This window comes from Nerophis lumbriciformis, linkage group LG13 (assembly GCF_033978685.3).
Source record: "Nerophis lumbriciformis linkage group LG13, RoL_Nlum_v2.1, whole genome shotgun sequence".
In the NCBI taxonomy this organism is placed as follows: Eukaryota; Metazoa; Chordata; class Actinopteri; order Syngnathiformes; family Syngnathidae; genus Nerophis; species Nerophis lumbriciformis.
Genome location: NC_084560.2, coordinates 7,719,109 through 7,744,565, shown reverse-complemented (window position 1 = coordinate 7,744,565; position 25,457 = coordinate 7,719,109). Strand labels below are relative to the sequence as shown.

At 40.8% G+C, this 25,457-nt stretch overlaps 1 protein-coding gene across 2 annotated transcripts in view; it reads left to right on the top strand.

Annotated features, from left to right (window-relative positions):
* The window catches only part of chmp2ba (charged multivesicular body protein 2Ba), a 108,088-nt gene extending 85,057 nt beyond the window's left edge, over positions 1–23,031 (top strand). For both annotated transcript variants that reach the window (XM_061971754.2, XM_061971753.1), the window contains exons 3-6: positions 1,211–1,405; positions 15,075–15,177; positions 15,295–15,401; positions 21,615–23,031. In XM_061971754.2, coding sequence (XP_061827738.1) covers positions 1,211–1,405; positions 15,075–15,177; positions 15,295–15,401; positions 21,615–21,728 — 519 coding nt within the window. In that variant the 3' untranslated portion in view covers positions 21,729–23,031. The remainder of the gene's footprint in view (positions 1–1,210; positions 1,406–15,074; positions 15,178–15,294; positions 15,402–21,614) is intronic.
* Positions 23,032–25,457: the final 2,426 nt, after the last annotated feature.

Sequence of the window (25,457 nt, the reverse complement as noted above, 5' to 3'; positions counted from 1 at the left end):
ACAAAGTTTTGCTATAACTTAGATACAATTATTATGACAAAAAAACTCCTACAGACATCATGCTTGGGATGGGTTAGTAAGTAAGAATTGTTTTAGTTGTATTGTAAAACTTACGAACAATGCTAGGAGTGATGAATGGAGAATCCATACGGGTAGAAATGCAATGGACTACCAGAAGACAGAAAGGCACCTGCAGTGAGCGAGCTTTTCCAGAAGACTTCACCATAGCACAAACAATAACACACATTGTTAGAATAATTTATCTTAAGTTATCACAAAAACTTTGTGTTGAAGTGAGTTCCCAGCGAGAAGACCAAAAGCTGTCTTTTGAACCTACCAAGAAGAAGGCTTGCAAAACACCACTGTGTAGGATGGGAAGCAACATGAAGGTGTTCTGTTTTCTTTCATGTATTGTAATCAACAGAAATATATTGTTTTAACCCAAGGACTACAAAGCAGAGAGAAGGCAGGATCTGCCCAAGATCCAGACACCGCTTTTTTGAACTCTTTTACGAACCTCTTTTTTGAACTCTTTTACGAACCTTTCTTTGAACTGTTTTACGACCTTTTCTGTGAATGTTTACAACCTTTTCTTTTGAACTGTTCTGAAACCAAAGGCAACGCTGTTTACAACCCACGTCCCTTTGAAAGCAGGTGTTGCCATGTAGTCAGGGAAAGTGTAAAAAAAGGAGGAGGCGTACAATCTTTGGCCAGAGCGTGCTGAGACACTGTGCAAGGGTACAGTGTCCATGCGTCTCTCCTCAATTTGAGCCAAATTTAATTCTGTCTCTGTTTAATTATTTGCTTCTTGTCTTGTTTAATAGATTTCATCAGTGGTTGAACCTGACACACATATTCTTTGTCTTTGCTTGTTTGTTTTTTTGCATTATGGCTGTTAACTGTTTTATTCAAAGCGTAGGAAAAAGTAGCAGCTTATAGCCCAGAGTTTACAATAAAGTTGTAAATCGAGGTTCAACTGTAATTGCTAGCTCCCAGTTTACTGAAATATAACCCCACCTCTCAAATGGTACCACCAAGTACAGAAAACCTATGTTTTTTTCGGGGGAGGGATGTGAAACTTGTTCAAACAACAAATGAGTAAGCACACGGCCCGTTTTTCATTGGCGTTATTTAATCTACTGGGGCTGTAGTCCCTCTTTGTACACACCGTATGTTAATATGACCGCAATCTCTTCAAATGTCTCTCCAGGAAGCGGAGATCAAGAAAATGGCTAAGAGTGGCAACCGTGAGGCATGTAAGATCCTCGCCAAGCAGCTGGTCCAGCTGAGGAAGCAGAAGAACCGCACATACGCCGTGAGCTCCAAAGTCACCTCCATGTCTACTCAGACCAAAGTCATGAACTCCCAGATGAAGATGGCCGGGGCCATGTCCACCTCAGCAAAGGTATTGCCAACGACAACATTAAATGATCATAATCATTTAGTCAATATATGTCAATATCATAGCTGACGACACACAAAGCACTGGTTATTACGATCTACTTCACTATTATTTTTTAATACTAAATTCTGGTATCATATGTGTATATATTGTATCTGCTGATACATGGTAGTTATGTTCTACTTGTAAAAAATAGATAAATAAAAGGCTGATACACTGCAAAAAGTCAGTGTTCAAAAACAAGAAAAAAAATACAAAAATTAGGTGTATTTTATTTGAACTACCGTATTTTCCGCACCATAAGGCGCCCTGGGTTAAAAGCCGCGCCTTCAATGAACGGCATATTTCAAAACTTTGTCCACCTATAAGCCGCCCGGTGTTGTAAGCCGCATCTAACTGCGCTAAAGGAATGTCAAAAAAACAGTCAGATAGGTCAGTCAAACTTTAATAATATATTAAAAACCAGCGTTCTAACAACTCTGTTCACTCCCAAAATGTACGCAAATGTGCAATCACAAACATACGTATATCAACATGGACAGAGCTGCGTGAAAAAAGCCACCCGGCCTCTTCGCGTAAACTTAAACTTACCTTAACCACTCGCTCATCTTTTCTTCATCCATCCCTTCGAGTTAGCTTTTATGATGACGCCGGCTGGAAAGGTCTCTTTTGGCAAGGTCTTCCTTTTGAATATCACCATGGGTGGAAGTTTCTGGCCATTAGCATGGCAAGCTAGAACCACAGTGAAGGATGACTTCTCATTTCCTGTGGTGCGAATATTCACCGTACGTGCTCCCGTTGTATCCACAGTGCGGTTCACAGGAATATCAGTTGCTGTGAAATAGTAATCCGTGTGCGGATGGAGAGATTGCGTCTTTTCATGAACCGGATCCCTGACGCTTAGTAGGAGCCATTTTGTGGTCTTTACAGATGTAAACACACAAAGGAAATGAAACGTACGGTATATCCGCGCGCTTTTTCTTCTTCTACGCGGGCGGGTGGTTGCTTACAGTAGAAGAAGAAGCGCTTCCTGTTCTATGGGGGCGGGTGCTTACCTTGGCGGTTGCTTGCGTAGAAGAAGAAGCGCTTCCTGTTTTACCGGGAAAAAAGATGGCGGCTGTTTACCGAAGTTGCGAGATCGAAACTTTATGAAAATGAATCGTAATATTAATCCATATATAAAGCGCACCGGGTTAAAAGCCGCACTGTCAGCTTTTGAGTAAATTTGTGGTTTTTAGGTGCGGCTAATAGTGCGGAAAATACGGTAAGCAAAATTATCTGCCAATAGAACAAGAAAATTTGACTTGTCAAGACTTTCCAAAACAAGTCAAATTAGCTAACCTCAATGAACCCAAAAATACCTTAAAATAAGTATATTATCGCTAATAACAAGTGCACTTTTTTTGGTAGAAAATAAAAAGAGACCTTTTTGCCCAATATGTTAAACAATATTCTTAAATGAAGTAAATGCGAGTGTCATTATCTTGACATAATGATATGCTTGAAGTAAGAAATTATTACTTTAAAGGGGAACATTATCACAATTTCAGAATGGTTAAAACCATTAAAAATCAGTTCCCAGTGGCTTATTTTATTTTTCGAAGTTTTTTTCAAAATTTTACCCATCACGCAACATCCCTAAAAAAAGCTTCAAAGTGCCTGATTTTAACCATCGTTATATACACCCGTCCATTTTCCTGTGACGTCACATAGTGAAGCCAACACAAACAAACATGGCGCATAGAACAGTAAGCTATAGCGACATTAGCTCGGATTCAGACTCTGATTTCAGCGGCTTAAGCGATTCAACAGATTACGCATGTATTGAAACGGATGGTTGTAGTGTGGAGGCAGGTATCGAAAACGAAATTGAAGAAGAAACTGAAGCTATTGAGCCATATCGGTTTGAACCGTATGCAAGCGAAAACGACACGACAGCCTGCGACACGGGAGAAAGCGAAGACGAATTCGGCGATCGCCTTCTAACCAACGATTGGTATGTGTTTGTTTGGCATTAAAGGAAACTAACAACTATGAACTAGGTTTACAGCATATGAAATACATTTGGCAACAACATGCACTTTGAGAGTGCAGACAGCCCAATTTTCATCAATTAATATATTCTGTAGACATACCCTCATCCGCGGTCTTTTCCTGAAAGCTGATCTGTCCAGTTTTGGAGTTGATGTCAGCAGGCCAGGGAAGCTAGGGTCGATATTCTTCTCTTGATCATCTTCGGTGGCATAAGGGACGGTGTGAGCCAAGACATCCAGAGGGTTTAGCTCGCTCGTCTGCGGGAAAAAACTGCCGCCATTGCTTGCCGTGCTACCGAGGTCCTTTGTCCCTGAATTGCTCACACACTCTGGCAGATTCAATGGGGGTCTGGCGGAAGATTTCTTTGACTTTATGGTTGGAAATGCATCTGCTTTGAGTGTCGCAGGATATCCACACATTCTTGCCATCTCTGTCGTAGCATAGCTTTCGTCGGTAAAGTGTGCGGAACAAACGTCCAATTTCTTGCCACTTTCGCATCTTTGGGCCACTGGTGCAACTTGAATCCGTCCCTGTTGGTGTTGTTACACCCTCCGACAACACACCGACGAGGCATGATGTCTCCAAGGTACGGAAAACAGTCGAAAAAACGGAAAATAACAGCTGATTTGACTCGGTGTTTGAGAAAATGGCGGATTGCTTCCCGAGAGTAAATATTAGAAAGGCGTTTAATTCGCCAAAATTCACCCATTTAGAGTTCGGAAATCGGTTAAAAAAATATATGGTCTTTTTTTCTGCAACATCAAGGTATATATTGACGCTTACATAGGTCTGGTGATAATGTTACCCTTTAAAAAAGTAGTTTTATACTTGTGAGTGTTGATGACACATCTTTGCATCAGTTGATATTTTAGTTTCAAGCATGTTTTACTCAATATAGGTCATCAAATCTCCGCAACAAGCTGTAATATCTTACTGAGATCATTTAGGAGCAAAACACTTAAAACAAGTAAAACACTCTAACATAAAATCTGCTTAGTGAGAAGAATTATCTTATCAGACAGAAAATAAGCAAATATCACCCTTATTTGAGATATTTCATCTTACTTAGATTTCAGTTTTTGCAGTGTACAGATAAAGCCTATACCAATTTATGTCAAAATGCCAAATATCGGCGCCGATAATCGGTCGATCTGTGTCGCAAAGAGCTTCTTTTAAATAAGGTAACCAATGTTCAAAACACGTATCAGTAGTGAAGTCTTTCTACCGACATTCACAGGAATTATAATGGAGCATGTTATTACAAACCCCGAAACCAGTGAAGTCAGCACGTTGTGTAAATCATATATAAAAACAGAATAGAATGATTGTCAAATCCTTTTCAACCTATATTCAATTGAATAGACCGCAAAGACAAGATACTTAACGTCATTTATCAACAACACCCAGAAATGCCGTCGGCTTCGCTGTGCCCGAGCTCATCTAAGATGGACTGATGCAAAGTGTAAAAGTGTTCTGTGGTCTGACGAGTCCACATTTAAGATTGTTTTTGGAAACTGTGGACGTCGTGTCCTCCGGACCAAAGAGGAAAAGAACCATCCGGATTGTTCTAGGCGCAAAGTGTAAAAGCCAGCATGTGTGATGGTATGGGGGTGTATTAGTGCCCAAGACATGGGTAACTTACGGTACACATTTGTGAAGGCACCATTAATGCTGAAAGGTACAAACCCTGTTTCCATATGAGTTGGGAAATTGTGTTAGATGTAAATATAAACGAAATACAATGATTTGCAAATCCTTTTCAACCCATATTCAGTTGAATATGCTACAAAGACAACATATTTGATGTTCAAACTCATAAACTTTATTTTTTTTTGCAAATAATCATTAACTTTAGAATTTGAGGCTAGCAACACGTGACAAAGAAGTTGGGAAAGGTGGCAATAAATACTGATAAAGTTGAGGAATGCTCATCAAACATTAATTTGGAACATCCCACAGGTGAACAGGAAAATTGGGAACAGGTGGGTGCCATGATTGGGTATACAAATAGATTCCATGAAATGCTCAGTCATTCACAAACAAGGATGGGGCGAGGGTCACCACTTTGTCAACAAATGCGCGAGCAAATTGTTGAACAGTTTAAGAAAAACCTTTCTCAACCAGCTATTGCAAGAAATTTAGGGATTTCACCATCTACGGTCCGTAATATCATCAAAGGGTTCAGAGAATCTGGAGAAATCACTGCACTTAAGCAGCTAAGCCCGTAACCTTCGATCCCTCAGACTGTACTGCATCAACAAGCGACATCAGTGTGTAAAGGATATCACCACATGGGCTCAGGAACACTTCAGAAACCCTCTGTCAGTAACTACAGTTGGTCGCTACATTTGTAAGTGCAAGTTAAAACTCTCCTATGCAAGGCGAAAACCGTTTATCAACAACACCCAGAAACGCCGTTTGCTTTGCTGGGCCTGAGCTCATCTAAGATGGACTGATGCAAAGTGGAAAAGTGTTCTGTGGTCTGACGAGTCCACATTTCAAATTGTTTTTGGAAACTGTGGACGTCGTGTCCTCCGGACCAAAGAGGAAAAGAACCATCCGGATTGTTATAGGTGCAAAGTTGAAAAGCCAGCATGTGTGATGGTATGGGGGTGTATTAGTGCCCAAGACATGGGTAACTTACACATCTGTGAAGGCGCCATTAATGCTGAAAGGTACATACAGGTTTTGGAGCAACACATGTTGCCATCCAAGCAACGTTACCATGGACGCCCCTGCTTATTTCAGCAAGACAATGCCAAGCCACGTGTTACATCAACGTGGCTTCATAGTAAAAGAGTGCGGGTACTAGACTGGCCTGCCTGTAGTCCAGACCTGTCTCCCATTGAAAATGTGTGGCGCATTATGAAGCCTAAAATAGCACAACGGAGACCCCCGGACTGTTGAACAACTTAAGCTGTACATCAAGCAAGAATGGGAAAGAATTCCACCTGAGAAGCTTAAAAAATGTGTCCCCTCAGTTCCCAATCGTTTACTAAGTGTTGTTAAAAGGAAAGGCCATGTAACACAGTGGTGAACATGCCCTTTCCCAACTACTTTGGCACGTGTTGCAGCCATAAAATTCTAAGTTAATGATTATTTGCAAAAAAAAATAAAGTTTATGAGTTTGAACATCAAATATGTTGTCTTTGTAGTGCATTCAACTGAATATGGGTTGAAATGGATTTGCAAATCATTGTATTCCGTTTATATTTACATCTAACACAATTTCCCAACTCATATGGAAACAAGGTTTGTACATACAGGTTTTGGAGCAACATATGTTGCCCATCCAAGCAACGTTATCATGGACGCCCCTGCTTATTTCAGCAAGACGATGCCAAGCCACGTGTTACAACAGCGTGGCTTCCGAGTAAAAGAGTGCGGGTACTAGACTGGCCTGCCTGTAGACCCAAACCAGTTAAGTTGGTGCGTGTGATTCGTAAATAAAAACAGAATACAATATTTGTATTTATATTTGTAAATATGACTAAATCTAAGTCAAAACAGCCACAAGATCTAATCATCTATTGGCTATTGAGTTGTTGAACATGGTACTTTGTTCATTATTCACACTTTTGTCCTCAAATTCCATCTTGTTTCAAAATAAGTTTATAACTTATAAGGACAGATGTAGTACTGTCAATTTAAAATGCCTTTCATCAGAGTATGTGTGTCACCCAGTTATGTAGTTCATCAACTCGTTTCAGTGTTGCTATCAATATTTTAGTGTTTTTGAATGTGGGATCTGTTCCGGTGTGAAGTGGAATCTCGGCATTGCTAACGAGCTGCGAGAGGAACACAACGAGCCCAGGAGCCATGTTTGCTACAGAGTTAAAAGTCAGCAAACAGAGAGGAGGTCAGGTATAATTAAGGCTTCGATTAATGAGGTGGGACGATTAGGCATTGTCTGCACATGAAGAGCAAGTGTCTTTCTGCATTCAGCCAACAGAATTGACTAGCGATGTTTGAAAAGAGCACTTCAAGAAGTAGTATTTTGCACATGAGTGTAGAAAGTAGGCCACATTTGATCTGACTGGAAGGAAGGAGAGGCAGACATCCTGTGTGTTGGCATCTCCATCATCTCAGTTTCTAGGGCTTCAAACATGTCCGTAAACCCCTCGCGACCTTAATAGCTAATAAAGCCAAATCGTCTGTTTAGCGCAGAATTTTAGGGAAATTGACATAAATATGAGAGAAATGTGGTCATTTTGAGGAAAAGGAACATTTGTTTGGGGGAAACAATATGTCTTGTAGGCTCATTCTTCCCCAAAGCACGTCCTGCACCCAACAATGTGGAGACGACCACTTAAACTAGGGAGCTAAATTATTAGAACATTCCATAAACCCACAACACATCTCATCTGTTGTGTTGTTGTGAACGACATCATTAATGTAACATCAATGTACAAACAATCATACACACACAACACATCTCATCTGTTGTGTTGTTGTGAACGACATCATGGATGTAACATCAATGTACAAACAATCATACACACACAACACATCTAATCTGTTGTGTTGTTGTGAACGACATCATGGATGTAACATCAATGTACAAACAATCATACACACACAACCTATCTCATCTGTTGTGTTGTTGTGAACGACATCATGGATGTAACATCAATGTACAAACAATCATACACACACAACCTATCTCATCTGCTTGTGTTGTTGTGAACGAGATCATGGATGTAAGATCAATGTACAAACAATCATACACACACAACACATCTCATCTGTTGTGTTGTTGTGAACGACATCATGGATGTAACATCAAAGTACAAACAATCATACACACACACAACGCATGTCATCTGTTGTGTTGTTGTGAACGACATCATGGATGTAACATCAATGTACAAACAATCATACACACACAACACATGTCATCCGTTGTGTTGTTGTGAACGACCTCATGGATGTAACATCAATGTACAAACAATCATACACACACACAACACATCTCATCTGCTTGTGTTGTTGTGAACGACATCATGGATGTAAGATCAATGTACAAACAATCATACACACACAACACATCTCATCTGTTGTGTTGTTGTGAACGACATCATGGATGTAACATCAATGTACAAACAATCATACACACAACGCATCTCATCTGTTGTGTTGTTGTGAACGACATCATGGATGTAACATCAATGTACAAACAATCATACACACACACAACATTTCTCATCTGTTGTGTTGTTGTGAATGACATCATGGATGTAACATCAATGTACAAACAATCATACACACACAACACATGTCATCCTTTGTGTTGTTGTGAACGACATCATGGATGTAACATCAATGTACAAACAATCATACACACACAACGCATCTCAGCTGTTGTGTTGTTGTGAACGACATCATGGATGTAACATCAATGTACAAACAATCATACACACACAACGCATCTCATCTGTTGTGTTGTTGTGAACGACATCATGGATGTAAGATCAATTTACAAACAATCATACACACACAACCTATCTCATCTGTTCTGTTGTTGTGAACGACATCATGGATGTAACATCAATGTACAAACAATCATACACACACAACCTATCTCATCTGTTGTGTTGTTGTGAACGACATCATGGATGTAACATCAATGTACAAACAATCATACACACACAACGCATCTCATCTGTTGTGTTGTTGTGAACGACATCATGGATGTAACATCAATGTACAAACAATCATACACACACAACGCATCTCATCTGTTGTGTTGTTGTGAACGACATCATGGATGTAACATCAATGTACAAACAATCATACACACACAACACATCTCACTGTTGTGTTGTTGTGAACGACATCATGGATGTAACATCAATGTACAAACAATCATACACACACAACCTATCTCATCTGTTGTGTTGTTGTGAACAACATCATGGATGTAACATCAATGTACAAACAATCATACATACACAACGCATTTCATCTTCTTGTGTTGTTGTGAACGACATCATGGATGTAACATCAATGTACAAACAATCATACGCACGCACAACACATCTCATCTGTTGTGTTGTTGTGGACGACATCATGGATGTAACATCAATGTACAAACAATCATATACACACAACGCATCTCATCTGTCGTGTTGTTGTGAACGACATCATGGATGTAACATCACTGTACAAACAATCATACACACACAACACATCTCATCTGTTGTGTTGTTGTGAACGACATCATGGATGTAACATCAATGTACAAACAATCATACACACACAACCTATCTCATCTGTTGTGTTGTTGTGAACAACATCATGGATGTAACATCAATGTACAAACAATCATACACACACAACGCATTTCATCTTCTTGTGTTGTTGTGAACGACATCATGGATGTAACATCAATGTACAAACAATCATACGCACGCACAACACATCTCATCTGTTGTGTTGTTGTGAACGACATCATGGATGTAACATCAATGTACAAACAATCATATACACACAACGCATCTCATCTGTCGTGTTGTTGTGAACGACATCATGGATGTAACATCACTGTACAAACAATCATACACACACAACACATCTCATCTGTTGTGTTGTTGTGAACGACATCATGGATGTAACATCAATGTACAAACAATCATACACACACAACCTATCTCATCTGTTGTGTTGTTGTGAACAACATCATGGATGTAACATCAATGTACAAACAATCATACACACACAACGCATTTCATCTTCTTGTGTTGTTGTGAACGACATCATGGATGTAACATCAATGTACAAACAATCATACACACGCACAACACATCTCATCTGCTTGTGTTGTTGTGAACAACATCATGGATGTAACATCAATGTACAAACAATCATACACACAACGCATCTCATCTGTTGTGTTGTTGTGAACGACATCATGGATGTAACATCAACGTACAAACAATCATACACACACAACACATCTCGGAACGACATCATGGATGTAACATCAATGTACAAACAATCATACACACACAACACATCCTTGTCTGTTGTGTTGTTGTGAACGACATCATGGATGTGACATCAATGTACAAACAATCATACACACACAACACATCCTCGTCTGTTGTGTTGTTGTGAACGACATCATGGATGTGACATCAATGTACAAACAATCATACACACACAACACATCCTCATCTGTTGTGTTGTTGTGAACGACATCATGGATGTAACATCAATGTACAAACAATCATACACACACACAACGCATCTCGTCTGTTGTGTTGTTGTGAACGACATCATGGATGTAACATCAATGTACAAACAATCATACACACACAACACATCTCGTCTGTTGTGTTGTTGTGAACGGCATCATGGATGTAACATCAATGTACAAACAATCATACACACACAACACATCTCATCTGCTTGTGTTGTTGTGAACGACATCATGGATGTAACATCAATGTACAAACAATCATACACACACAACCTATCTAATCTGTTGTGTTGTTGTGAACGACATCATGGATGTAACATCAATGTACAAACAATCATACACACACAACACATCTCATCTGTTGTGTTGTTGTGAACGACATCATGGATGTAACATCAATGTACAAACAATCATACACAACACATGTCATCTGGTGTGTCGTTGTGAACGACATCATGGATGTAAGATCAATGTACAAACAATCATACACACACAACACATATCTGTTGTTTTGTTGTGAACGACATCATGGATGTACTGTAAGATCAATGTACAAACAATCATACACACACAACACATCTCATCTGTTGTGTTGTTGTGAACGACATCATGGATGTACTGTAAGATCAATGTACAAACAATCATACACACAACACATCTAATCGGTTGTGTTGTTGTGAACGACATCATGGATGTAACATCAATGTACAAACAATCATACACACACAACGCATCTCATCTGTTGTGTTGTTGTGAACGACATCATGGATGTAACATCAATGTACAAACAATCATACACACACAACCTATGTCATCTGTTGTGTTGTTGTGAACGACATCATGGATGTAACATCAATTTACAAACAATCATACACACACAACCTATATCATCTGTTGTGTTGTTGTGAACGACATCATGGATGTAACATCAATGTACAAACAATCATACACACACAACGCATGTCATCTTCTTGTGTTGTTGTGAACGACATCATGGATGTAACATCAATGTACAAACAATCATACACACACACAACACATCTCATCTGCTTGTGTTGTTGTGAACGAGATCATGGATGTAAGATCAATGTACAAACAATCATACACACACAACACATCTCATCTGTTGTGTTGTTGTGAACGACATCATGGATGTAACATCAAAGTACAAACAATCATACACACACAACGCATCTCATCTGTTGTGTTGTTGTGAACGACATCATGGATGTAACATCAATGTACAAACAATCATACACACACAACACATATCATCTGTTGTGTTGTTGTGAACGACATCATTAATGTACTGTAAGATCAATGTACAAACAATCATACACACACAACACATCTTATCCGTTGTGTTGTTGTGAACGACATCATGGATGTAAGATCAATGTACAAACAATCATACACACACAACACATATCATCTGTTGTGTTGTTGTGAACGACATCATTAATGTACTGTAAGATCAATGTACAAACAATCATACACACACAACACATCTTATCCGTTGTGTTGTTGTGAACGACATCATGGATGTAACATCAATGTACAAACAATCATACACACAACGCATCTCATCTGTTGTGTTGTTGTGAACGACATCATGGATGTAACATCAATGTACAAACAATCATACACACATACAACATTTCTCATCTGTTGTGTTGTTGTGAATGACATCATGGATGTAACATCAATGTACAAACAATCATACACACACAACACGTCATCCGTTGTGTTGTTGTGAACGACATCATGGATGTAACATCAATGTACAAACAATCATACACACAATGCATCTCATCTGTTGTGTTGTTGTGAACGACATCAGGGATGTAACATCAATGTACAAACAATCATACACACACACAACATTTCTCATCTGTTGTGTTGTTGTGAATGACATCATGGATGTAACATCAATGTACAAACAATCATACACACACAACCTATCTCATCTGTTGTGTTGTTGTGAACGACATCATGGATGTAACATCAATGTACAAACAATCATACACACACAACGCATTTCATCTTCTTGTGTTGTTGTGAACGACATCATGGATGTAACATCAATGTACAAACAATCATACACACACACAACACATCTCATCTGCTTGTGTTGTTGTGAACGACATCATGGATGTAAGATCAATGTACAAACAATCATACACACACAACACATCTCATCTGTTGTGTTGTTGTGAACGACATCATGGATGTAGCATCAAAGTACAAACAATCATACACACACAACGCATCTCATCTGTTGTGTTGTTGTGAACGACATCATGGATGTAACATCAATGTACAAACAATCATACACACACAACACATGTCATCCGTTGTGTTGTTGTGAACGACATCATGGATGTAACATCAATGTACAAACAATCATACACACAACGCATCTCATCTGTTGTGTTGTTGTGAACGACATCATGGATGTAACATCAATGTACAAACAATCATACACACACACAACATTTCTCATCTGTTGTGTTGTTGTGAATGACATCATGGATGTAACATCAATGTACAAACAATCAAACACACACAACACATCTCATCTGCTTGTGTTGTTGTGCACAACATCATAGATGTAACATCAATGTACAAACAATCATACACACACAACACATCTCATCTGTTGTGTTGTTGTGAACGACATCATGGATGTAACATCAATGTACAAACAATCATACACACACCACGCATTTCATCTTCTTGTGTTGTTGTGAACGACATCATGGATGTAACATCAATGTACAAACAATCATACACACACACAACACATCTCATCTGCTTGTGTTGTTGTGAACGACATCATGGATGTAAGATCAATGTACAAACAGTCATACACACACAACACATCTAATCTTTTGTGTTGTTGTGAACGACATCATGGATGTAACATCAAAGTACAAACAATCATACACACACAACACATGTCATCCGTTGTGTTGTTGTGAACGACATCATGGATGTAACATCAATGTACAAACAGCAGTCGCAACTTGAGTCTTTTTTTCTCAAACAGCCTCAAGTCGTCTCCTTACTCGTCAAGCTCAGAACAGCAGCACACTTCCCCCTTTCACAATAAAAGCGCATGCTCAGCATCCTGTCAGAGTGCGCTAACAAAATAATGGTTTCAAGAAAGTACCTTACACAAGCATAATGTACTTAAAGCACATATTGATACATTTGCACAATTATTATGCTTTGACTTAAAATATTGACAAAATTGTCCAAATATGTATTGGACCAATAAATGTGAGGGTTGTTGCTTTTAATTAATGAAACATTTATTAAAATATTGTATATGACATGAAAAGTCCACACTATATGGTAGTAAATAAATGATAAATGAGTTATACTTGTATAGCGCTTTTCTACCTTCAAGGTACTCAAAGCGCTTTGACAGTATCACCACATTCACCCATTCACACACACATTCACACACTGATGGCGGGAGCTGCCATGCAAGGCGCTAACCAGCAGCCATCAGGAGCAAGGGGTGAAGTGTCTTGCCCAAGGACCCAAGGACACAACGGACGTGACTAGGATGGTAGAAGGTGGGGATTGAACCCCTGTAACCAGCAACACTCCGATTGCTGACACGGCCACTCTACCAACTTCGCCACGCCGTCCCCTTTAAAAGAAAGAAAGAAGTAAAAGAAGCTAAAGGCAAAAAAACTGAATTAAAAAATATGGTCAATGTGGGAGTCGCTTCCTAGCGGTCCCACTGACAGACACTTCACAGGAGCCAAGCGTGCCGTTTTAACAAAGTTTTAATGCACATAGGTTTTTATCAAAGTCTTTCTTCCGACCTTTCAGTCACGTCCGCATTCTCTCTCTCCTCCTGCTCCCGGCTGCTTACTGTTAAAGACAACAGATGATTAGATTAACACATACCACCTGTGAAATCTAATCACCTGCCAGCTGTGTCTCGCCGTCAGCACTGCCACGCCCCCCGTCTGATGGTGCTCTGTCCTCAGCACCATGGACAGAGGCGGTGACCTTTGCTCCTGCAGGCAGCGCTGGCCACATCTCCCTCCACAGTCATATTGCTTTTGTTATTTAATTTGATTGTTGTTACTATTATTACTTTTTTACGTGTTTATTCGTCACTAATTTACATCCAGTTCTTTAAAATTATAGTTAAAGTAGAGTTTTGGTGGTACGATAATACTCATGTTTTCAACTTTGTGAGTAATTGTGTTAATAATCGTGATTTCAATGTAAAAATAAACAATTGTGATGAATATTTTTGCCATAATCGTCCAGCCCTACTAATTAATACACTTTATTTTGTACGTGCTTCTGGTGGTATTACTTAACGCTCTCTTTATCATCATCATCATCATCATCACCGCAAGTATCTTTGAGCGCCTGAGGCTAAAACTGTTTTCACAACAATATCTGCAGACAATGCAAGCAGTGAACAAAAAGATGGATCCTCAGAAGACCCTGAAGACTATGCAAGACTTCCAGAAGGAAAACATGAAGATGGGCATGACAGAAGAAATGAGTAAGAACAAACAGTACACACACACTTCAGAGTATGAATGAATACAATTAATGTAAGCAAGGACTGTACTTAACTGATGTGTGTTGTCCCCATTGCCTTTTGTGTCCTCCTTTCCAGTAAATGACACTTTAGATGAGCTCTTTGATGAGTCCGGTGATGAAGAGGAATCTGAGGATATTGTCAACCAAGTTCTGGATGAGATTGGTATCGAGATCTCAGGAAAGGTGAGGAGGTCCAAATTAGGATGCAACTATAGTACTTTATTGAGTCGTGTATGAAGGAAGAGTCCGCTGACAAGAACTGAGGTACACATCATGTTTGAAGGGGGACTGCACTTTTTAAAATGTTGTCTATCACTCACAATCCTTGTATAAGACAAGAATATTTTTTTTTAATGCATTCTAAATCGTAAATAAACATTAGCAAAAGTCAGCTAAAATCGGAGCCAATGGAAATTAATCTATTCCGCCTATAAAGCGCTATAAAAAAGATCCAAAAACCTCCATGAATGTTTTATATACACACTAAGTATATATGTAGTATCTATTAACATTCATAATAACATGTACTATTTACATATTTTGATCATTTTAAGCATGCAGCATCACAACGTTCACTTCCCCTTCAACAACAACAAGACTACTAATCGTGGCAGACTTGATGAGAGGCAACAAAGACTACTTTGGGACAAATGATGATAATTTAAACGGCGGTTCTGGTTTCAATGGCACCCTAGGCAAGACCTCCCAAAGTAACCATTTCCGGTGCGACACAAGCTTGCGACTATTTGTTGAGTCTTCGACGTGAGCGAGAAGTAAGAAGGACGTCTTTATGATTCAGAATAAATATTCCTCTTTTTCTGCCTTATCCTGAAAGGGAATTTTGCCTATCATTTACAATCTTTATGTAAGACAAGAATATGTTTATTTCTTTTTTATGCTTTATGCGTGAATAAAAGCTAACAATACAGCCAATGAGTTGCTCTATTCCGCCTATAGAGCACTCTAAAAAAAAAATCTAAAAACCTCCTAGGTTTTATAGGTATATATGTAGTATCTAGTAACATTCATAATAACATGTAATATTTACATATTTTGATCATGCTGTAAGTATATATGTAGTATCTAGTAACATTCATAACAACATGTAATATTTACATATGTTGATCATTTTAAACATAAGGTGACGTATTAATTTCACAGACGCATCCCAACGTTCACTTTCCCTTCAACAACACCACTACTAATCGTGACAGACTTGATGAGAGGCAACAAAGACTACTTTTGGGACAAATGATGATCCAGAAATGTACTATTTTTGATCCTGAATATAAGGAGGATGATCTACAAGTTTTAGAAGCTGTGTGCTAAACAGATGCAGCTTTAGTCAAACACTAAGCATCATGTAGCAGTATTTCTAAGTGCTAAACAAGATATACAAACATAATAAAACAATCACTTACTGTACAATGTCTGCTCTCACTGGGATAAAGACTGATGGGATGTTTACATATTCCCCTTCACATCAACAATTCATCATAATCCTCACAAAGGCTTAAAAAAATTGTTTATTTTCTTGTCTTTATCACTTTCTCTGGGACAAAGTTGGATGTCAAAGTTGACCAACTTGTCAGATTATGCTAGTTAGCTTGACCAACTTGTCAGCATGAGCTAGTTAGCTCTCTGTGATCACAACACCACTAAAAAATAGTGCGTCTGTGTTAGCGCTTATAATAACAATATCACTAATACTTGTTCTTATTCCGGTCATGACGTCTCAATACAGATGATTTTTGGACGTTTTTTTAGAGTACTTTATAGGCGGATCCATGTACTCCCATTGTCTGCATTGTTATTGTTGTCAGGGAATCTAAGTTACTGGTCAATCCCAAGTTCTTTTGATGACATATATGCTGAGTAAGAAGTACCATCAAGACAGAATAAGAATATTATCAAGTTTTACTGAAATTTCAGGAGAACCACCTAGACCAGGGGTCGGCAACCCGCGGCTCTAGAGCCGCATGCGGCTCTTTAGCGCCGCTCTAGTGGCTCTCTGGAGCTTTTTCAAAAATGTATGAAAAATGGAAAAAGATGAGGGGGAAAAAATATTTTTTGTTTCAGTATGTTTTCTGTAGGAGGACAAACATGACACAAACCTCCCTAATTGTTATAAATCACACTGTTTATATTAAACATGCTTCACTGATTCGAGTATTTGGCGAGCGCCGTTTTGTCCTACTAATTTTGGCGGTCTTTGAAATCACCTTAGTTTGTTTACATATATAACTTTCTCCGACTTCCTAGGACATGTTTTATCCTTTTTCTGTCTCATTTTGTCCACCAAACTTTTAACTTTGTGCATGAATGCACAAAGGTGAGTTTTGTCGATGTTATTGACATGTGTAGAGTGCTAATCAGACATATTTGGTCACTGCATGACTGCAAGCTAATCGATGCTAACATGCTATTTAGGCTAACGATATGTACATATTGCATCATTATGCCTCATTTGTAGCTACATTTGAGGTAATTTAGTTTCCTTTAAGTCCTCTTAATTCAATGTATATCTCATGACACACTATCCATCCATCCATCCATCTTCTTCCGCTTATCCGAGGTCGGGTCGCGGGGGCAGCAGCTTAAGCAGGGAAGCCCAGACTTCCCTCTCCCCAGCCACTTCGTCGAGCTCCTCCCGGGGGATCCCGAGGCGTTCCCAGGCTAGCCGGGAGAGATAGTCTTCCCAGCGTGTCCTGGGTCTTCCCCGTGGCCTCCTACCGGTCGGACGTGCCCGAAACACCTTCCTAGGGAGGCGTTCGGGTGGCATCCTGACCAGATGCCCGAACCACCTCATCTGGCTCCTCTCGATGTGGAGGAGCAGCGGCTTTACTTTGAGCTCCCCCCGAATGACAGAGCTTCTCACCCTATCTCTAAGGGAGAGCCCCGCCACTCGGCGGAGGAAACTCATTTCGGCCGCTTGTACCCGTGATCTTGTCCTTTCGGTCATGACCCAAAGCTCATGACCATAGGTGAGGATGGGAACGTAGATCGACCGGTAAATCGAGAGCTTTGCCTTCCGGCTCAGCTCCTTCTTCACCACAACGGATCGATACAGCGTCCGCATTACTGAAGACGCCGCACCGATCCGCCTGTCGATCTCACGATCCACTCTTCCCCCACTCGTGAACAAGACTCCGAGGTACTTGAACTCCTCCACTTGGGGCAAGATCTCCTCCCCAACCCGGAGATGGCACTCCACCCTTTTCCGGGAGAGAACCATGGACTCGGACTTGGAGGTGCTGATTCCCATCCCAGTCGCTTCACACTCGGCTGCGAACCGATCCAGTGAGAGCTGAAGATCTTGGCCGGAGGTAGCCATCAGGACCACATCATCTGCAAATAGCAGAGACCTAATCCTGCAGCCACCAAACCAGATCCCCTCAACGCCCTGACTGCGCCTAGAAATTCTGTCCATAAAGGTTATGAACAGAATCGGTGACAAAGGGCAGCCTTGGCGGAGTCCAACCCTCACTGGAAACGTGTCCGACTTACTGCCGGCAATGCGGACCAAGCTCTGACACTGATTATACAGGGAGCGAACTGCCACAATAAGACAGTCCGTTACCCCATACTCTCTGAGCACTCCCCACAGGACTTCCCGGGGTACACGGTCCAATGCCTTCTCCAAGTCCACAAAGCACATGTAGACTGGTTGGGCAAACTCCCATGCACCCTCAAGGACCCTGCCGAGAGTATAGAGCTGGTCCACAGTTCCACGACCAGGACGAAAACCACACTGTTCCTCCTGAATCCGAGGTTCGACTATCCGGCGTAGCCTCCTCTCCAGTACACCTGAATAGACCTTACCGGGAAGGCTGAGGAGTGTGATCCCACGATAGTTGGAACACACCCTCCGGTTCCCCTTCTTAAAGAGAGGAACCACCACCCCGGTCTGCCAATCCAGAGGTACCGCCCCCGATGTCCACGCGATGTTGCAGAGTCTTGTCAACCAAGACAGCCCCACAACATCCAGAGCCTTAAGGAACTCCGGGCGGGTCTCATCCACCCCCGGGGCCTTGCCACCGAGGAGCTTTTTAACTACCTTGGCAACCTCAGCCCCAGAAATAGAAGAGCCCACCACAGATTCCCCAGGCCCTGCTTCCTTATAGGAAGACGTGCTGGTAGGATTGAGGAGGTCTTCGAAGTATTCCCTCCACCGATCCACAACATCCGCAGTCGAGGTCAGCAGAGCACCATCCCCACCATACACGGTGTTGACACTGCACTGCTTCCCCTTCCTGAGGCGGCGGATGGTGGTCCAGAATTGCTTCGAAGCCGTCCGGAAGTCTTTTTCCATGGCCTCCCCGAACTCCTCCCATGTCCGAGTTTTTGCCTCCGCGACCGCTGAAGCCGCACACCGCTTGGCCTGTCGGTACCTGTCTGCTGCCTCAGGAGTCCCATGAGCCAAAAGAACCCGATAGGACTCCTTCTTCAGCCTGACGGCATCCCTCACCGCCGGCGTCCACCAACGGGTTCTAGGATTACCGCCACGACAGGCACCAACTACCTTGCGGCCACAGCTCCAATCGGCCGCCTCGACAATAGAGGTACGGAACATTGTCCACTCGGACTCAATGTCCAGCACCTCCCTCGTGACATGTTCAAAGTTCTTCCGGAGTTGGGAATTGAAACTCTCTCTGACAGGAGACTCTGCCAGGCGTTCCCAGCAAACCCTCACAATGCGTTTGGGCCTGCCAGGTCTGTCCGGCATCCTCCCCCACCATCGCAGCCAACTCACCACCAGGTGGTGATCGGTAGAAAGCTCCGCCCCTCTCTTCACCCGAGTGTCCAAAACATGAGGCCGCAAATCCGATGACACAACTACAAAGTCGATCATGGAACTGCGGCCTAGGGTGTCCTGGTGCCAAGTGCACATATGGACACCCTCATGTTTGAACATGGTGTTTGTTATCGACAATCTGTGACGAGCACAAAAGTCCAATAACAGAACACCACTCGGGTTCAGATCCGGGCGGCCATTCTTCCCAATCACACCTCTCCAGGTTTTACTGTCGCTGCCAACATGAGCGTTGAAGTCCCCCAGTAGAACGAGGGAATCACCCGGGGGAGCACTCTCCAGTACTCCCTCGAGTGAATCCAAAAAGGGTGGGTACTCTGAGCTGCTGTTTGGCGCGTAAACGCAAACAACAGTCAGGACCCGTCCCCCCACCCGAAGGCGGAAGGAAGCTACCCTCTCGTCCACCGGGTTGAACTCCAACGTGCAGGCTTTGAGCCGAGGGGCAACAAGAATTGCCACCCCAGCCCGTCGCCTCTCACTGCCGGCAACGCCAGAGTGGAAGAGAGTCCAGCCCCTCTCAAGAGAAGTGGTTCCAGAGCCCTTGCTGTGCGTCGAAGTGAGTCCGACTATATCTAGCCGGAACTTCTCCACCTCACGCACTAGCTCAGGCTCCTTCCCCCCCAGTGAAGTGACGTTCCACGTCCCAAGAGCCAGCTTATGTAGCCGAGGATCGGACCGCCAAGCGCCCTGCCCTCGGCTGCCGCCCAGCTCACACTGCACCCGACCTCTATGGCCCCTGCTATGGGTGGTGACACACTATCTGTATGTAATATGGCTTTTAATTTTTTGCGGCTCCAGACAAATGTGTTTTTGTATTTTTGGTCCAATATGGCTCTTTCAACATTTTGGGTTGCCGACCCCTGACCTAGACCAATACATTCATACTGGCTTCCTACGTTGTTCTGACATTCACACGGAAAAGCCAACTCCTTGCCCACAAAGAAAGCCCCCACCTCTCCCCCTCGCAACACTGATAAGGAAAGACGTGGGGGTTGTATTCACATTCCGATGGTTAAGACACTAAACAGGCATCTGAGGACAAAGAGAAACTGGTAGAATATACAAAGGAAAAGTACTAGCTGATCCAAACATGGCTATGAATAGAGAAATAACTCTTAAACATATATGCATTCTCCACATTAGCCACCTCATAGTTGCCAAAATTTGACGACCTAAAATACATAAGAAATGTATGTTTTACACAGGGATTGTGGATGAGACGAAAACAAACCAAAAAGTGCACTTCCATTTTAAGTACGGAGCAGTCAACATTTCACTGGCTGCCTTTCAGTGGAGTGTATAGTAGACACCACATGGTGGCGCCAAGCCCCCGCCTTTTTTCCTCTCTAAGTGCCTGGCAACCCATCTGCCATGAGCCTGGCTCCCCCTGGGGGGAAGTCTGGGTTATTGCATGTCCCTGGCCGACATGATCCAATAAGCGCGACCGCAGCTGCAGGGCAAGGAACAGAAAGCAGCTTCTGAATTGGCAATTAAATCACAACTCATGATTTCCGTGTTGTCATAGATTGTCCCTCCCAGACTAAAAGAGCCGGGAAACAATTTGTTTTGTTTTGCGTGCACAGATGGTCCGAGCGCCCGCTGCAGGAAAGAACGTCCCGGGCGCCGCCTCGTCCAAAAAGGCGACAATCTCGGACGACGAGATCGAAAGACAGCTCCGTGCTCTGGGAGTGGACTAACATCTTTGGACTGCAACATCTCTTCTCTTTCAGGCGGCAACTCTTCAACACACTGGTTTTACACACACACACACACACACACACACACTTGTATTTCGTACCTTCTTGAGACCTCCGAAAAATGCCTACCTCTTGAGGACCACCCATTCTAAAGAATTGAATTTACAACATTAATAATATATACATACTATGCAAATATAATAAAGGATGTTGTGAAAAATGTGTTGGAATTTCACAAGAAAAATGTCACAATTTCACAAGAAAAACTTAGAATTTTGGCAGTGTTATAATAAAAGTCGTAATTTTACTCAACACAAGTCAAAAATGTATAAGAAAAACGGAACATTTGTGCAATATTATGATAAAAGTTGGAATTTTACTCGGTAACTGTCGCAATTTTACAAGAAAAGCTTAAAATGTTGGCAATGTTATGAAAAGAGTCGTAATTTTACTCGACAAAAGTCCAAATTTTATAAGAAAACCTACAAATGTTGGCAATATTATAATAATAACAATCCGAATTTTACTTGGCAAAATGATGACCAAAGTCAAGAGTTTACAAGAACAACAAAAAAATTGTGATACGTCAGAATCTTATACGTCAAATGTCACCACTTTGCATTAAAAAGTAATAATTTTACATAAAGTAATCATTTTACGAGAAAAAATTACAGAAATAGAAAGAATATGATAAATTGTTCCCAATTTTATAAGAAAAAAGTCGACACATTGTGAGAAAGAGTCGTAATTTCACTCGACAAAAGTCACAATTTTATAAGTAAACTTTAAAATTTTGGCAGTTATAATAATCATCCGAATTTTACTTGGGCAAAATTATGACAAGTCATCATTTTACTCTAAAAATGTCACTATTTTACAAGAAGAACACAAAAATTGTGATAAAAGTCATAATCTTGTATGTCAAATGTCACCACTTTGCATTAAAAAGTAATAATTTTACATAAAAAGTAATAATTTTACGAGAAAACATTGCAATATTACAGAAACAGAATATGATAAATTGTTCCCAATTTTATAAGAAAAAAGTCGACACATTGTGAGTTCTTTCTCTTTTTTTTTGTAATTGTTTTTTTTTTAATCTTCATTATTTACTTCAAGTTATTACAGTATGTCTCTATATACATATATATTTTTTTTTAATTAATTTTGGCCATAGAGGGTGCATTTCAATTTCTTACACCCACATGTAATTACATATGTTCGCCAGAGGGGGAGCACTTCAGATTTTAACACACACTTGTTATTTCATATGTTGCCCAGAAGGGGGAGCACTTTTAAAAGCGACACACAGTCGATTTGAAAAATCCCTCCTTTTTGGGACCACCCTCATTTTGATAGATGTCACCAGCAGGGGTGCAAATGAGACATTCTCTATTAGATGCAATGTTATTGGGACCATACTTTATGTCATCACTTGTTCACACCTCCTCATATGGAAGATACTTTTCCTTGTCGATGTCTCTAAAAGGGTAGAAATACAAGAACACACACACACACACACACACACATACACAACTATATAGGGATAGCATCACCTTGCTAGTTGCTGCAGGTATGCTGCAATATTTATTATGAGGCCATAGTGTGGAAGTATGCTTGACCCTGAAGAGCTGTAAAAACAAAACAAAAAACTGGTGATCTATTGCATATGCAAGACTTTCTGCCTGCTGGTTGACTCCAACTGACGTCAAACAGGATGCTTGAAAGTCTCTTCCCCTAACTTGTCTCGGGAACAGGTCACGGCGGCACCTGTTCCTGCATGAAATGCATCAAATAGTGAAAGTGGGCAATGATGGGTCATGAAAGTGGTGCTCATGAAGACAAATCACTGGCCTTTATTCTCACTTCTTCTTGGAGGGCTTCTCTTTGCTACCTGATGATCTTGTATAACCACGGGGAGTTGTTTCAGCGATTGCAGGATGGTTCCTGTAGTCCCTCTTGTCTTTCAGCTGCTGTGCAGTTATGGTTACTTCCTTTCAGCTGCCTCGCGCCGCTTCTCTACTGACATTTTTGCTAAAGCGTCACTGTGATGCGGGAGCTTTTCTTCTGGACATGGACTTGGACATCTTTTGTCTTTTCTCTTCAGGCCATTACCGCATGTAGACTCGTTCAGAATAGTTCAACAATGTGTTCCTTGGCCACTGAGCAAGTACATGGAGACACAATGGATTTTACAATATGATTGCTAGGACACTTATTTCATCAATGTTTTTGTGTGTTGATTCTTGAATAACCAGACTGTACATGGGATTTTATCATTAATAAAACTTCTTCAGATACAACCATTTATATCGTGTATATATTTTTTCACAAAAAGTCAGAAATGAACTTGACCAACATTGTGTTGGTCATGTGATGTAGGTATGTATGTATGTACAGTATGTATATGTGTGTGTGTATATATATATATATATGTATATATATATATATATATATGATAAAATGACCTTATTATTTAGCCCAATTCTTGATCAATTCATATTTTTTCTAAACCATAAGAAAAAAGAAATATATATATATATATATATTATATATATTTTTATCAATATATAGATATATTTTTATCAATATGTATATGTATATATATATATATACATATACATATGTCTATATACATAAACATGTATATGTATATATACAGGTAAAAGCCAGTAAATTAGAATATTTTGAAAAACTTGATTTATTTCAGTAATTGCATTCAAAAGGTGTAACTTGTACATTATATTTATTCATTGCACACAGACTGATGCATTCAAATGTTTATTTCATTTAATTTTGATGATTTGAAGTGGCAACAAATGAAAATCCAAAATTCCGTGTGTCACAAAATTAGAATATTACTTAAGGCTAATACAAAAAAGGGATTTTTAGAAATGTTGGCCAACTGAAAAGTATGAAAATGAAAAATATGAGCATGTACAATACTCAATACTTGGTTGGAGCTCCTTTTGCCTCAATTACTGCGTTAATGCGGCGTGGCATGGAGTCGATGAGTTTCTGGCACTGCTCAGGTGTTATGAGAGCCCAGGTTGCTCTGAGAGTGGCCTTCAACTCTTCTGCGTTTTTGGGTCTGGCATTCTGCATCTTCCTTTTCACAATACCCCACAGATTTTCTATGGGGCTAAGGTCAGGGGAGTTGGCGGGCCAATTTAGAACAGAAGCACTTCATGCTTCCTGCTACTGACCTGCTCTATGGAGATGGAGATTTCAAGTTCCAACAGGACTTGGCGCCTGCACACAGCGCAAAATCTACCCGTGCCTGGTTTACGGACCATGATATTTCTGTTCTAAATTGGCCCGCCAACTCCCCTGACCTTAGCCCCATAGAAAATCTGTGGGGTATTGTGAAAAGGAAGATGCAGAATGCCAGACCCAAAAACGCAGAAGAGTTGAAGGCCACTATCAGAGCAACCTGGGCTCTCATAACACCTGAGCAGTGCCAGAAACTCATCGACTCCATGCCACGCCGCATTAACGCAGTAATTGAGGCAAAAGGAGCTCCAACCAAGTATTGAGTATTGTACATGCTCATATTTTTCATTTTCATACTTTTCAGTTGGCCAACATTTCTAAAAATCCCTTTTTTGTATTAGCCTTACACAATATTCTAATTTTGTGACACACGGAATTTTGCATTTTCATTTGTTGCCACTTCAAATCATCAAAATTAAATGAAATAAACATTTGAATGCATCAGTCTGTGTGCAA